The sequence below is a fragment of the Perca fluviatilis genome, chromosome 5 (assembly GCF_010015445.1).
Source record: "Perca fluviatilis chromosome 5, GENO_Pfluv_1.0, whole genome shotgun sequence".
Taxonomy (NCBI): domain Eukaryota; kingdom Metazoa; phylum Chordata; class Actinopteri; order Perciformes; family Percidae; genus Perca; species Perca fluviatilis.
The window spans coordinates 32816676-32832999 of NC_053116.1; the positions used below are offsets into that span (position 1 = coordinate 32816676).

A 16324-nucleotide genomic window follows, 5' to 3' on the forward strand; every position below is an offset into this window, starting at 1 on the left:
TTCACGATTGCAACAAACAGGCTTTTGCATTGTAAACAAGGGCAGGCTCAGTCCAACGAAGGCTCAGTCCACTCTGAATCACTGCTCCGCCCGGCATCCTAACAGCTGCCCGCACTGTTTGGGTTTCTTGGTTGTTTTCTAGACAATACCAACAATGTGTTGCCCGAGCAAGGAGAGACTGCCTGTATCTGGGAGCAGGAAACCGCTGAGGAGGAGAGATGGGGGGGTGGGTTAGAACAGAGAGGTAATTGTATATGTAAGAGTGAGGCAACCTTAGTAGAGAGGTAGAAGCAGGAGGGAAGGGAGAGAGAAGGAAGGGAGTGAGAGGCATGTTCTTGGGATGGGACGGGACGGGAAGAGGGAGAGAAGCAACGAGAGGAGAGAAAAGGGTGAAGACAGAAAGAAAGAAATAAAGAAGAGCTTCCAGGGATCCTCGAGCCTTGGCATTTGAGTCGAGGGACATGTGTGGGAGTCCAGGGGACGGGGATGTAGTGAGTGTGTTCGATTGACAAAAAAAACAGAGAGAAAAAGTAAAGTAGTGAACCTAAGTGTGTGTAAGGAAGGTTGGGTGTTTGTAAGTAAAAGCGTGTGTGAAACAAAGAAGAGCAGTGAGACGGGGGTGGAGGCAGAAAATTGGGGGAGTCCACATGCGACTGCAGCAGGCTGAGTTGGAGAGAGAGGTGTTTTTAAAGTGCGTATAGAAAAGGAGGGAGGGCAGCAAGAGCATGCAGAGTGTATCCTTCCGTCCGTCCCTGTAGCAGGGCTGAACGAGAGCCAGGAAAAAGGGGACGGGCCTCCCGGTCCTTTCCAGCTGACAAAAACAGCTGCCCAGGACCCCGGCGCTGGAGCCTGTTTAAAGGACAGAGAGGGAGAGAAGGCAAGAAGGAGAGAAGAGAGAGAGAGGAGGAGAAGAGAGGTCCAAAGTCCAGGACCCGTCCACCTATATGGGTTGCGTCCTGAGTTCGGACTGGTGTGGGGAGGAAGAGGTGCAACCTGTGCCGGTGGTCAGACGCTCGTCTCTGAAGAGAAGGAGTCTGGAGAGGAGCGAGAGTGGCAGGATGAGGCTGACAAAGGTCAGTGTGTGCATGCAGTGTTCACGTGAGTGACAGATAAACAAATAATTGGGCATGCTCATGTTTATATGCATCCATGACGAGTACCTGTGTTTGTAGTCAGGGTATTGGGCATGTCGAAGGATGACATTTCTTGGCTAAGTGAGTTATTTATTGATCAGGTACATTATAGGGAAAATATATGTAGGATGTCATCGTATCCACAGTACATGTACAATGACAATATGTCATTTTATATGTATATATATAGACATGGTGTATTCTTTTATGGAGCCCATATATTATATAATTATATTCTATTACTGATATTGTAATAGCTTCATTAAAGGGGAACTGCACAGATTTTACACATTGTAGTCAGTTTACAGGTTTTATGCATGTTGCATTATGTGGAAAATGTTGGGCCTATAGAGGGAGCTGTGTGAAATCTACTAAAAATTGCCTCGAGCGATGTCACTTGAGTCAGTGTTGGATGGGTCTGAAGACTACAAGTTTGAATTGTGGGGGTGTAGAGGTAGCCCTGAGGCTAGCGGATCGAGGCTACATTTGCCGCTACTGGCATAACACACACACAAATCTCTGACCAAACTGTAGGCAGGCGAGTTAAATTGTAGTTAAAGTACAGTAGGAGCCCTGCATTATGTGTGGAATAAGAAAAGACTCTGGTTCTGCTGCATTGATTTTGATACTTTTTAAAAAAACTGTCCATTGTGAGTCCACCAATGTTATAGAACTGTGATGCTTAATCAGTGGAGTGTTTTTGCAAGTTGGTGCATTGGAGTCAATCCATTTATGTATAATAATTGTTTTTGGTTTTTAGTGAGAAAAATATTTTATTTTAATTGCTTCTTGAAGATGATCGAGCAGATCTTCAAGAATACATGTTTGGGTGTTGGTGGTGTCTACAATTTGAATTCCCCAGCCATAGATCTTTAATTATTTAATTAAAAGTAATGATGCTTCAGCAGCGCCACGTTTTGGACAACACACCCATTGTAAACAGATAAGCAGAGCAAGTGTAAGGGCAAGAGTATTTTCAATTGTCTCTTTTTAATTTTGCTTGAAACAAAAGGATGCCTCGCGTGTGTATGAGACCAACATTAATTAGGAATCAGTAATAAAGTCAGTGTTCGTGTTATACTTTTGATACCTAATGGGAAATGATCTTCCCTGCTGCCTTCAGGTCAAAGGTCAGCGTTGGTTTAATATCAGAGCTATGTGTGATAGTAAAGTGCGAGGAAATAACTACACGTCCCATGCTTCTGTCATTTGAGTACATTTCAATGTGATATTAGTGGACATGTGTAAGAGATCTGAAGTTTGAAGAAGTGGTTGTTTATATTCTTACAAGGAGCGTGTGTATGTGTTTTGTTTGGCCTTCATTGAAAATGCGATGTAGATGAGGATGGCATCTCCGAGCTGAGGTCACATCTGTGTCCGACACAATGGAACTGTTGTGACGGCCTCAGTGCTGCTGAGGAATTACCATCATGTCAACAGAGCCAGGCTAGCTGGCTGGAGTGATCTTAAGTTGCTATCAGCTATCAAGAGCCCATTTTGACCTGTGTCCACCAGTTTGCATCACACTGGATTGCATACAGACATGAGTCTCTGTTGCTTTGGTATCCACATGTGTGAATTATCTGAGTTTGTGTGCGTGCATATGTCTAAATGTGCATGCATTCCATCTTCCATCTGGGCTTGTTTCACATGTGTGTTTGTGTGCGTGCATGCTTGGTTGCACCACAGTCCCAGTGGCTCCATCTTACATGCTTAGCAGCGTGGGAATGTGGAGCCCTCTGGACGACGTCATCCTGCAGTGATCGACCCCACTACAGGGGTGTGGGAACCGGCCGGATCCCACTTATTATCCTGGAGGAGGAGATGTTGTCTCATCTATTTATGGTCATTTTTCATTAACTTCTTTTTCACTTTTTCATGGTTGCTTTCCTTGGAGTGAGAGTGAGGGTGTGCGAGGTGTGAGAAGATGCAACTATTAGTGAAAACCTGACCAGGATGTGACTTGGCTTTAATGTCTTTGTATCCTGGCGTGCTCATTGCCAAGTACTTACTGGAAAATCTTGGCAACAGAAAATGATGTTCCACATGCTGCACTCAGTGTGATTACATAATTTGCTGATGTTATGTCAGGAACATGGGAAAGGGATTTATTTTTTTTACCCATTGCGTTTTATGATTTCATATACTCATTCTGTGCGCTGACAATAAGCTTGTTGCTTTACTGTCCGATGGTTGTTGGACAGCTGTTGATGGAGAGTAGCCGACCATCAACAAACAATGTTCTAAAAATGGATTCTTGAAATAAACAGTTTCTGGTGTTCAGACACAATAGTTCATATGGCACTCTTAAAAAAAAAAGAAGAAAAAAAAAGCACCAAGCCAACCAAGCCACAGCAATTCATGTGGGACAAATCTAAGTAGGCGAGCATTAGACAGAAGTAGTGAAATTACCACCTTGAGGTTATGGCCTTTTCATAAAATGATTTTTCTGAGATATCTTATTGTGTGTGACGATCACAAACAGATCATCGAAAGTTTAAAGTCTTAAACTGACCATATTATGAAAAAAATCCCTTTTTTTCTGGGATATGGGGTGTTATTTTGTGTCTCTGGTGTTTCCACACACATACAAACTTGAAAAAAAACAAACATCCATGCTGTTTTTGAGTGAGATACGGGTTTCTGAACGTGTCCTGCCTTCAGTCTCCGGTTGAGCTGGTCAAAATCAGCAGGGCCATCTACGTCATCGGCGAAACATTTGGTGTGTTATAACCACTTTAGCTAATACCACGTCAGCTAGCTAGCTGTTTCTCCAACTTCGGTCAGTACAAGGCAGGATTAGCCGGGAGACTTCTTCTAAACGAGGGCGCACTTCCGACTTTACGTGGAATACCTGCAGACGAGGGACATGTAACTAGTTCTATAGTGTTGTAGCAGTGTTTTGCCATTGAGAACGAGGTGGCTAACCGCTAGCAGCGCTAGCTTCTAGCTAGTACTCCTTACCTAGCTACTGCGCATGTGCAACTCCCAACAAAGATGGGACAGAAGTGTGATGCCTCACTCTGTAGCTAAAACAGAGAGAACACACAGGGTGAAAAGAGGAGCTGCAGCAATGTGCAGTACAACAAAAAAGATGGTGTTTTTTGAAAATGAAACCACATAAACCTATTCTGGTACAACCTCAAAATACAATTATGAACCTGAAAATGAGCATAATATGAGCACTTTAATATCTTGGCAGTCATCATAATAAACGTGTATTTAATTCACCTACTGTGCATGCAGAGCCAAGGGTTCAAATCTGAGATTAATTAATGGAATCACTTGGCAGCTGAAGTTTAATATGAAACATATTCTCACACAGCCCTTACAGCAGGATCGTTTAGCCACACTAGCAGCAGGGCTCTAGAGGAAGCAATGTGAGTCAAACAACAACTTTGATCCAGAATGAAATATCGACTATTGGATGGATTGCCATGAGATTCAGTGCATATATCCATGGTTCCCATGCATTGTATGACTTTGGTGATTATATGACTTTTCCTCTAGTGCAACCACAAAGTTGACATTTTGGGTTTTGACTGAAATGTCTATAAGACGTATTTTCATGACATTCATACCCCCCTCGGGTTGAAATGTAATAACTCTGGTGAATTGTCATTAATTTTGTCCAATACCTTGGTTTTATGACCAAAAACTAATGGCATACCCTTCAGCCTCATTTGTACTTTGTGTTTAGGGCTAGCAAATGTCACTTCTAATGCCCTTGTTCTATGTCTGTGTGTAGATGGTCGAGGTTAGGCATTAATCTCGAATGCTTAGGGTCACGAGGATAGCCCATTGGTCAGGGGACAGTTTAAAGTCTGATATGTTTTTTTTCGATTTGGCTGTAGACTGTGTTATGGCTTCTAAGAATTCCAAGCGTACTGGTAGTTGTTTATATTGTTAGCGTTCCAGAAATAAAAGTCCATTCTTTCAACCCACTGTTTGTCACCCCTGAAGTAACATCTGTAATCCTACTAGTTCTGCTGTTGTTGACTCTAGAAATACATAGAGGCCTGGCGTTGTGACAGGGCTTTTATATGTTTTTTATATATTTGTCTAGCTTCCCTGTAATTTCTCATGAGCACCAAAAGTTTAGATTGGCCACGACCAATACTGAGGGCCTTGAGCCACAGGCATCCACTACAAACACACCCAACACAGGAAGGAACACTGACCGGTTAGGGTTAAATATAGACACCCCCTGCCCCCCCACAAACACCCAGAATGAAACAAAGTATAATAGTAAAAAAACAGAAGTAATTCTCACACTCCTGGACGTCAGAAAACAAGATGACTTCCAATGTAAACTTAAGACTCGAGGGGGTGGCTGCCTAGATTCCTGGGCTTAAGAAACAATGATCCGTCCCAAACTCTGAGCAGGATTTGAGCAATGCTTGTTGTTGTGGGCACGCAGATGAAAGCTGATCAAGGGAAAATGGGGAAGACATAAACCATTTCCTCCCTCAGTAAGTTTGCAAAAAAAATAAAATAAAAAAAAAAACAGCACCGCCCTTAAAAGAAACACCTCACGGAAAACTATGCACAAAATACTTTCTGTTTTTTTACACCCAAAAATATCGAGCTTGACGTTTGCCCAAGTTTTGAAAAATGTCTTTGGGTCTGAGAAGCGTTGGCTGACAGAAAGGATTTTTATTAAACTCGTTGGCACAATAAATGTGAACGTGTGCTCCACAGTGTCATCAGTATTTCTATGTCTCACCCACTGCTTTCTCGCTCTTTCACTCCTTTAACAGCTGCACCTTATCAGTCTTTGGCGTAGTGCTGTCTTACACAATCCTTCGTCAGGCTACACAGTCCCCTTTTCGAGCCTCCTTCTCCCCTCATTTCCTCTTGGCCTGGGTTCCCATTCTGTCCCCCTCGTTCTCATTTACCTCCAAGCGTGATCCAAGTCCTTCCACTTCCTCAAGACTCAAAATTCTCAAGTTCTAGACGGACTAGAAAAAAAAAAAAACACCTTGCAATACTTCATGGAGTGTTTACCAGAATCAAGCACCTTGCGTTATGGTGTCGACTGCGATCAATTAGTGTTGGTGTAAGTTCAGAGAAAGCTGGATTCAGGATTCATTCCATGTGTGTTCAAAAGCGTCCCCCTCTTTTTCTCATCTCCATCTTTCTTCCAAGAGGACCCTCCCCCACTTTACTCACCAACTCAACCCCTCATTCCAATCCTAAGCACCAGCTTCCTGTCTCTCATGGTCCCTCAGTAGTTTTTGTAGTCTGGCATGTGGCCTCCCCACTCCTCCTGTTACCTTTTTCACCTTACCACTTTGTTCACTGCTTCTTAATCCATGCCCCCCACACACACACACACACACACACACACCCGCCCCGCCCCCTCTTCAACACCCTCTTCTTTTCCCCTCACCCTGGCACAATCCAAAAGAAAGGGAGCCGCAAATTCCACAAACAAGACCCCCCAAATCTATCAGCCCTGCTTTTTTCTGTCACGAGCCAGAAATTCTTGTATTATAAGCGAAAGGAATGGACTGCATTACTGCACGTGTTTTTTGTTTTTTTTTATTGGGGGGGTGGGGATTACTGACTCACAGTCTGGTTTCACACTGATTGGTAGGGATATACTGTACCTGCATGTCAATCTAACACACATGGAAGTGACTAAGAGATTGAAGCAGCAGTCAGAAATAATGCTCTGTGCATTAGAAGTCTGAGACTGGGGAATATTATGGGGGATAACAATTCAAGACAGGCAACTCAAAAGGCATGAACCTCAATGCATCCATGTGCATATACTGTATATTGAGTATAATCACAACCATAAGCATCTACAGATATACAGTACAGGCCAAAAGTTTGGACACACTTTCTCATTCAATGCGTTTCCTTTTATTTTTTTATGACTATTTACATTGTAGATTCTCACTGAAGGCATCAAAACTATGAATGAACACATATGGAATTATGTACTTAACAAAAAAGTGTGAAATAACTGAAAACATGTCTTATATTTTAGATTCTTCAAAGTAGCCACCCTTTGCTTTTGAAAATTTAAAACGCAAAGATGCTTTATCCATGTTTTAGTCTAATTTTAAACACTGTATCCACACTGCATCTGTGATGCCTTTCTCTTATTTCACCACTAGGTGCTGCTACTAACACACTGGTCACTATTCAGCAGCTGTGGCAATGCAGATGTTAATCAAGGCACATCTCTGTGTGTGTGTGTGTGTGTGTGTGTGTGTGTGTGTGTGTGTGTGTGTGTGTGTGTGTGTGTGTGTGTGTGTGTGTGTGTGTGTGTGTGTGTGTGTGTGTGTGTGTGTGCTTGCGTGTTGGGAGTATATTGTAAGAGAATAGGGGCACACTGACCACACAGAGCCCAAGATGAGGTGGGGACTTTTGAACAGTGATTCAAACCCATCCACCCTTTGCCACTCTGAGTGGTGCCAGTACAAATACAAATATTGACTGAACCTTCTGAAAAAGCAGAGACCAAGCCTTAAAATATATATTGTAACAATATCCACTTTTATGTACTTAATGATATTCAACTCAATAAAATTTTATTGACAGTGTCAAATCATAACAGGTGTTATCTCAGGACACTATAGGTCTAGGCCACACTCGATACTTTACAAAGACTGTGGTGAGGAAAAACATCCTTTTAACACCCAGTTTAAAATGAATACAAATGAACACATGTGGAACAGGACAGGGGGTGAGGATGACGAGGGTGCTTGGGCTGAGGGGTACATCAGACAAAAAAGGGCTGATAACCACTAAGCGAGAGAGTCCTGACTAAAATACTTTTGTTCAGACTACATTAAGTTCCTGAGCTATTTGTTGACAAAAACATGTCTGTTACACATGTGATAATGCTTATGTATGCTGTAGGAGGAGGGGAGGAGGCCCAGAGCCACCTCGTGCACATGGGGCCCATAATAAAATGTGTGTGTGTGTGTGTGTGTGTGTGTGTGTGTGTGTGTGTGTGTGTGTGTGTGTGTGTGTGTGTGTGTGTGTGTGTGTGTGTGTGTGTGTTTGTGAGCTACATAGCTACATGTTTGTTTGTTTACATGCTAAGGTTTCAAATGCCTCTTAGATTTTTTTTTTTTGGACAAAGTCACACCCAGATCCACCTACCATACCATTATTTTGACCCTGTTGTGAAGGATATAGGGCTGATTCTGTGGTTATTTAATTAGGCCTACAGCTATTTACATTTTTATTTTAACCCTTGTGTTGACTTCGGGTCACACTGACCCGTTTAAAATTTTTGTTTTATATCAGAAAATATGGGACGTAGAAATAAGCGCTGAAAATGTGTAGAAGAAAAATGTAACAATTTAAAACGTTGGAAAAAGCAAAAACAAACTGTCAAAAAAAGGCTCCGAAAACGTAGAAAAAAAAGGTTGGTGGGAAGACAACACAAGGGTTAAACTACTTAAGCGACCACACTATTGCACATCATCAATATATTTAGGAAAACACTGTAAATATGTGTGATATATGTGATAAAATCAAATACTATGAGGAGGGATGATGATAGGGTAGCCTAAAGCACATTCTGGATTCATCACCTCAATCACAGGGATTTTACAGTGCTTAATTCAGCCAATCCAGATCCAGTTTCCTTACGCTCCCCTCCAAGAACCGGCCTATCAGGGGAGGAAATTCCAGTTAATAGTACTCCACACATGCGTTTAGCTGCGTGTAGCTCCACCCCGCAGCCCCCGTACGGAGGGTGGACCGGAGTAAAGAAAACAAGTTATCTCAGCGGCAGGGCCATGTTACTGATGGTCTTCCTGAGAATGAGGGGCAGCTTTTAACCCAGGGAATATGATTAGCGGGAAAGTGAACAAGGTAAGATCACAAAGTCTAATAAGCCTCGAGAGAGAAGTTATAGTTTCTGGTTGTGTTTGTCTCAGATCCAGTGATTGGGTCGTCCAGTTAAAGTTACTTAGCAGTCTGTATAATTTTGCAGCCTGTAATGAAGGATTTTGAAAGGATGCTTTATGATGCTGAGTTTTCATGTGGTGGCCGCGCACTTTGTGAAATTGACTGTCTTCTGTGGCTGCGCCATAATGTTACAATCATGTTCAGTTTTGCCTGTATGAGATGTTTGCTCAGGTAGCCTACTAGTTATTTTTAAGTAAAGTTATACACAAAAGCTTAGCAGATATGTTCTGGAGGTGGCTCCCTTAAGAGAAAAATAGGGCACTACTGTACTGTGCTGTTCAATGGGAGACGTAATGTGACGTATAGGCTACCTAGCCGTATATTTAGTTAACGTTACACTACGTTTTCTTTGATAACCCCACAATTAGGCCTATATAGGCTACTTAATACTGTTTTAATTATTGTGATTTCACTATAGCAGGCTAGTTATGAGAAACATGGAGACTAAAAGAAACGTGTTCTCTGTCCGTCGCACTTCATTAAACTGACATAAAGTGTTCTGAATAGAGTCATTTGATGCATTAGGCGGCCCACACCGTCCCCCACTGTAACTGCGTCAGCGCCACTCAGTTATTGGTAATGTCGGGGTGTGGTGGTGGGGCATGTTTCTCCAGAGCGCGTGTGCGCGTGCAAGGTTTTGACGGAAGATAATAGGTGACACTGACAGGTTTGTTTGTTTTTTACGTTAAAATGCAAGTATAATTGCAGTTAGAAAACGTATAAGTTAAAGCAGCCAATGCAAAATCAGTAAAATGTGTGGATGAGTTTGATGGTTTATCCACTATGTATCTCCAATTACGCTCTCCCAGCTCTAGACCTAAATGTAAATAGTCAAAAGCCAAGGGCAAGAGCTGGAGAGGTGATTTAGATCAGCTGTTCTTTATCTTCTCTTACACATCACTCATAAATTGACCATTTTGTAGAGCTGCAAAGATTAATGAGTTAGTTGTCAACTATTTAATCACTTTGAGTCATGTGGGGGTTTTTTTGTTTGTTTTTTAAAGAAAAGTAAAAATTCTCTGAATTCAGCTTCTTCAATGTAAATATGTTCTGGTTTATTTACTCCTCTATGGCAGTAATATATTTGAGTTGTAGACAAAACAAGCTTCGTGGGCTTTGGGAAACATTGATCGACATTTTGCACCATTTTTCTTTAGACCATTTTTATTAGACCAAACAGATTAATGTAGACAATGAAAATTATCATTAGTTGCAGCCCTGCGATGGAGACATGTGTGTGTGTGTGTGTGTGTGAGATGTACAATTTTCCCAAGGGCACATCAAGCGCACAAGTTGACTACAAGGATGCTGTGAACCAAAATCTGTCATGTGTGTGAATGATCACGCTTGGTGTAGTAATCCTACCGCGTGTGTGTGTGTGTGTGTGTGTGTCTGTGTGTGTGTGTGTGTGTGTGTGTGTGTGTGTGTGTGTGTGTGTGTGTGTGTGTGTGTGTGTGTGTGTGCATGCCTACACTGATTAATGGCTGTTGCGTGGTTCATACATCCGACAATTAGTGTTGGCTCCGTATCACCATCCCTTGTCAGAGTTCCTATCCTGCTTTGCGGCCCGAGGAAAACCGCTACGCATTAACAACAAGATAACATTGTCCAACCTCTCCAACCTTTCCTTTACTGATAACAGTGTGGTCATTAAGCATGTTTTTCTCCTATGTCAGGGGTCTTTCAACGTTTTTTTTAAGCCAAGGACCCCTAAACTGAGAGAGAGAGAGAGAGAGAGAGAGAGAGAGACGGATCAGGGACCCCCTACTACATATTGTTTGAAATTAAGTTGCATTTTAAATTATGCCTACAATAACGTGTGTGCGGCCTAAAGCCTTAATACATACTTTTTTAGTGTGTAGAATAATAAGCTATTACAATATTTGTTGGCGTGATTTTATAAATCATGTTTTAATGTTAAAAATACATGTGGCACAGTGAATCCTTGGGATTAACTGCATCTGTGGATGGCTATCTTAGTGACTACCTTTCCTTTTAGGCCAGTAAGCCTATCATCAATGTGTTGTTTTTTTCACAAAGAGGCTGATTATATTTGCTAATAATATGTTGGAATTATGTCAAGACATTTACATTTTTGAAAAAACATTCAAAAATGAACAATAATTTTGTTCCCCCCCCCCCCCTGCAGTAACTCTGAGGACCCCCTAGGGGCCCCGGACCCCCTGTTGAAGATCTCTGTCCTATGTCAACCATATGTAATGTTTATAGGCGGTGGCCACCCGGCATTTTGATCAGATTGGAAAGTGTGCTTGTGATTTCAAAAATCTGTTTTTCTGGGAAAACCTGGGCAACAACAAACTATGTTGCCTTTGAGCAAAGCACTAAGGGACTCCACCGGAGATGCTCCGTAACCAGCAGTACAATACTGTTGTTGTACTCTGTGTACAGTAGGTATTCTATATTTGTAATTATTGGGTGTAACTGAGAAGTTTGATGGTCCAGAAAGGGTCCATGATGGCTGTGTTTACTTGGGACGCCCCCTGTTCACTGCCTCAAGCCAAGAGGCGAATACAGAGCCTGGTTCACATTCCCTTGTGCCAGATGCAGTTACACTGAAATCTACAGTAGCACCCATTCACTCTCACCTGGAAAATCCAGGCCGCAATAAAACCAAATGGATGCAAAGGATTTGCATCTAGTCCAGCAGGAGCAGCGACAGGTTTCCTTGAAATGGAACTTCTGCGAGTTATGTGTCTGAGGCTGCAATGCGATCGGATCTGGTCCTAACTAACATGTCTAACCATCACTTAATCATCACCCTTGGATGATGTCATCCACTAATGTACTGAGGCCATGTCACAGTAAGCTTTTGAGGCAAAGCAGATGGTGCATTCTGCCAGTAAATATCAACAACTGCACCAGGGGGTGTTGGTGGTACTGCTGGAGCATTAAGGTCATTCTCTGTGTGTGTGTGTGTGTGTGTGTGTGTGTGTGTGTGTGTGTGTGTGTGTGTGTGTGTGTGTGTGTGTGTGTGTGTGTGTGTGTGTGTGTGTGTGTGTGTGTGTGTGTGTGTGTCTGTGTCTGTGTGTTAGCAGCAGGAGTCCCAGTGAACGGATGTGTATCATGGCCGCAACGCTGACCTCACCTCGGGAACAGGCAGTCTCTGTTCCCTCGACTGCCTGTCCCACCCTTCTGACACACACGTGCACACTCACATACAAGTGAATTGACACATTTATTAACACACACATGCTGTCCTTGATGCCAACAAATGATGCAGGAACCCAGATAAGCCCAGACCCATGTAAGACTTTCAATGGTGGGTGGGATTTAAGTACACAAGAAGTCTCAAACCAAACGCTGAATGGTGTGTGTGTGTGTGTGTGTGTGTGTGTGTGTGTGTGTGTGTGTGTGTGTGTGTGTGTGCGTGTGTGTGTGTGTGTGTGTGTTGTAGTGCATAAAACATTGTATAATAGGCCAACATTACAAACTGTTGGCTTGTTGTCCATTTCTGATTGATACTAAATGTTCCTGTCACACAAAAAAAGGAGACTCTGGGTATTTCCATTGAAATTGGGTCATGTCTCTGAAGTCTTTTAAGGACCTATGAGTTTTCCCTCTTAGACTTGTAGAATTTTGTGAATTGTCAATGGGATGACCTGCTTTGCACTTACATAATTTGGACACGAGATGCGATATTACCTGGCAAACGGTTCACATTTATTCATTATAGAGCCGAAACAATTAGCCTTGATTTATTGATTAGTCTACTGACATAAAAATGAATCAGCATCTCTTTTGATAATTGATCGATCATTTAAGCAAACATGTCAAACATTCATTGGCTCCAGCTACTTAATTGTGAGGGTGTGTTGCTTTTCTTCAAGTAAATATCTTTAAAGTTAGTCAAATTCCCTGTGTGTGTTTACACTTGGCCATTAAAACTGATTCGGATTCTGGTTTTGGACTGTTGTACATCTCTTAAAGGTCCCATGACATGCTGCTCTTTGGATGCTTTTATATAGGCCTTAGTGTTCCCCTAATACTGCATTTGAAGTCTCTTTCCCATAATTCAGCCTTGGTGTAGAATTACAGCCACTAGAGCCAGACCCACAATGAGCTTTCCTTAGGATGTGCAATTTTTGTGTCTGTAGCTGTTGAGGAGGAGAGATGGGGGGCAAGGTGGAGGGTGGGGGTGTGGCCTTGACCAACTGCCACTTTGCTCGTTTGAAAGCCATGATGTCTCTCTCTCTCATGGGTGGGGTAAATTCTCTGGCCGGGCAAAGAAAGGGGAGGTAACCTTGCTCCTTATGACCTCATAAAGAGCAGATTCCAGATGGGCCCATCTGAGATTTCATTTTCTCAAAGGCAGAGCAGGATACCCAGGGCTCGGCTTACACCTATCGCCATTTCTAGCCACTTGGGGACCATAGGCAGGCTGGGGGAACTCATATTAATGTTAAAAAACCTCATAAAGTGAAATTTTCATGCCATGGGACCTTTTAAATAACCTGCGCAAAATCATGTCCCATTAGCAACTGAGCTAAGGAGAGGAGAGCTCGTTCCCTTCCAATAAATTTTGTTGAATGAAATGATCTCCGGTCCTGAGAGCAAATACCAGGGGGGAGTAATCAGCCCAGTACAGCAAAAATAGAAAGAAACCCAGAGAGCTTTTGTGTCTGACTAGCACTACCATGTTCCCGTAGTCGCTACAAGCTTTTAGAACAACCTATTTCAAGAAGATGTGCCAATGAACTGTGAGACCGGTGTGACCCCCCATCTTTAGACAGTGTAGGAAAATAAGGATGGGAGTTTTTCCACTATTTCCTGCATTGATTAAAGGGGACCTCCACTGATTTTACACATCAAAGTCTGTTTACAGCTGTTTGCTTTGTTGAGTACTACTGCATGTTAGAAAAGGTTGTACAGTGTATATGTACTGTATGCCTTTTGTGGCTCATGAGGGAGCTCCGTAAAGTCTGATAAATCTCCCCAAGTGATGTCACTTGAGTCAGTGTAGGATGGGTCTGAAGACTACACTTTTGAAAAGGAAAAACATCTGGGTGTGTGGAGTTACAAAGAAGAATCCTTGGATAATACAATCGGATCTCTGACCGAACTGTTGCTAGGCGATTTGAATTGTGGGTAATGTAGACGCCAGGATTTGACAAGAAAGAAGAATACATGGAATAAAAAAGATGATATCTCTGGTTCTGCTGCATCGCTTTAGTAATTGTCCTTTATCACTCCGACGATGTTATAGTACTATAGAGTACTCTAAAATCCAGTTTTGCAAGTTGGTGTATTGGTGTTAATCCAGTTGTGTATAATCATCGTTTTTGTAACTTATTTGTTATCAGTGAGAACGCCGGTCATGTCGGGGATGAAATAAGGAAAAAAAAATGAAAATGTTTTTATTTCTTGCAGTTTGGCCAGGTGGTTATCAGAGACAATCAAATTCAAGCAATTGAAAGTGTATCGATCGAATGGTCAGACTTTTGGTTGTGCAGAACTGACGCTAACCCAAAGCCACTGTGTTCGGCTTAAAAAATGCCCTGAAGATCGGAAGACAATGTTCCATTATGAGTCACAATCGCAGAGTTCTTCTAATGACAAAATCCGTAAGAAGAGTTTCCCCTCCGAGGCTTCTTCCAGTGTGTGCCCTCAATGACCATCTGCAGCTGAAGCTGAGGTCACAGTGTCCAGGCTCAACAGTCAGTAATGTAGCACTCCCACACAATGCCCATCATTGTCTAAATATCAAGACTATTTTTGGAGAGAAAGAAGAGGAAAGGAGCAAGAGAGTTTCCAGGGGTGTGTGTGTGTGTGTGTGTGTGTGTGTGTGTGTGTGTGTGTGTGTGTGTGTGTGTGTGTGTGTGTGTGTGTGTGTGTGTGTGTGTGTGTGTGTGTGTGTGTGTGTGTGTGTGTGTGTGTGTGTGTGTGTGTGTGTGTGTGTGTTCTCTTGTTTAACTATATTCGTGGGGTCCAAAAACCGGGAGTCCAGCATACTTGTGGGGTCCAGACAGCTTTATGGGGCCAAAATGCTAGAAACTACAAGTTTAAAGGGCTGTTTGAGGGTTAAGACTTGGTTTTAGGATTAGGGTTAGAATGAGGTTATGGTTAGGGTGAGGGTAAGGATTAAGGTTAGGTATTTAGTTGTGATGGTTAAGGTTAGGGTAAGGGCCTAGGGAATGCATTATGTCAATGACGGGTCCCCAAAAGATAGTGAAACGCAGTGTGTGTGTGTGTGTGTGTGTGTGTGTGTGTGTGTGTGTGTGTGTGTGTGTGTGTGTGTGTGTGTGTGTGTGTGTGTGCGTGTGTGCGCGCGCGTGTACGAATGGTTTCCATGTATTTGTTTTTACATTTGTATGCATAAATCTCTGCCCGTGTGTGTGCATCTGTTGTATAAGAGTCCAACCCCTCCCTGGTTGAATCCAGCTACTGTTCTGTGACGGCTGGCAGACGTGCAGCGAGGAATGGGAGGGATTTCTGGTTAGAAAGCATTTCTTTGACTCCAGAAACCTCTGGTTCCTCATGCCAGAGAGCTAAAAATATTAGAAAAAAGGACCTTCTTGTGCGTAGCAGATGTTGTACTGTAGGTGGGGTCTGTCCTGACATAAGTGGGGGGACACGGGGACGGGAAGAGGAAAAGGGAAGGCTGTCCGTTTCCACTGACCTGTCTGCAGGGATACACGTCTGCACGTGAGTGAGCGTTTGTGTGCAGCTTGTGCGTGTTGAGTTTTTCTTCCTGAGGTGGCTGTTTACAACTTGTGTCACTTCTATAGAAATGCGGGCAGGTCCCAGCTGGTGGATGCTTTGTAAGTCAGATGGGCACATGTACTGTACGCTTGTGAGGGTTTGCCTTGGAGCTCAATGATTAATCACTTTCAAATCGAAATTGCGATTTGCAAGACTGTGATTAGCTTAATCGTAAAGGCCGCGATTAATCGAATGTGAATCTTCAGTTAAATGTTTGGTGTAACATTGGATTTAACATTTTTTAGTCCTCTTTTCATGCTGGAATAATGTTACATACCACAGATTGTTTACAGAAATGACCTATTTTCAGTGGATTTTTCATTCATTTTTTGTATTACTTTATTTAACACGACCATAGAAGGTGCAATATGTAGGCTAGATGCATCAGAAATGTATCAGAAATGTCAGTTTACAGGAAAGTATTGATGTTTTGTTTTTTATTATTATAACTTTAACTTTATGATAAATGTTCTCTGTTTGACTGTTTAACATCCCATGCTTATTAAAAGAAAAACACTTATTGCTGGCAGTTC

General features: G+C 42.5%; 1 protein-coding gene across 7 annotated transcripts in view; it reads left to right on the forward strand.

Annotated features, from left to right (window-relative positions):
- The first annotated feature begins 321 nt into the window (after nt 1-321).
- The window catches only part of tns2a (tensin 2a), a 66702-nt gene continuing 50699 nt past the window's right edge, over nt 322-16324 (forward strand). For 3 of the 7 annotated variants that reach the window (XM_039801892.1, XM_039801888.1, XM_039801890.1), the window contains exon 1: nt 322-1073. In XM_039801892.1, the coding sequence (XP_039657826.1) occupies nt 945-1073 (129 nt within the window). In that variant the 5' untranslated portion in view covers nt 322-944. Of the gene's footprint in view, nt 1074-8825; nt 8976-16324 lie in introns of those variants that run through there. The other 4 variants (XM_039801886.1, XM_039801887.1, XM_039801891.1 and 1 more) reach the window with 3 other exon arrangements.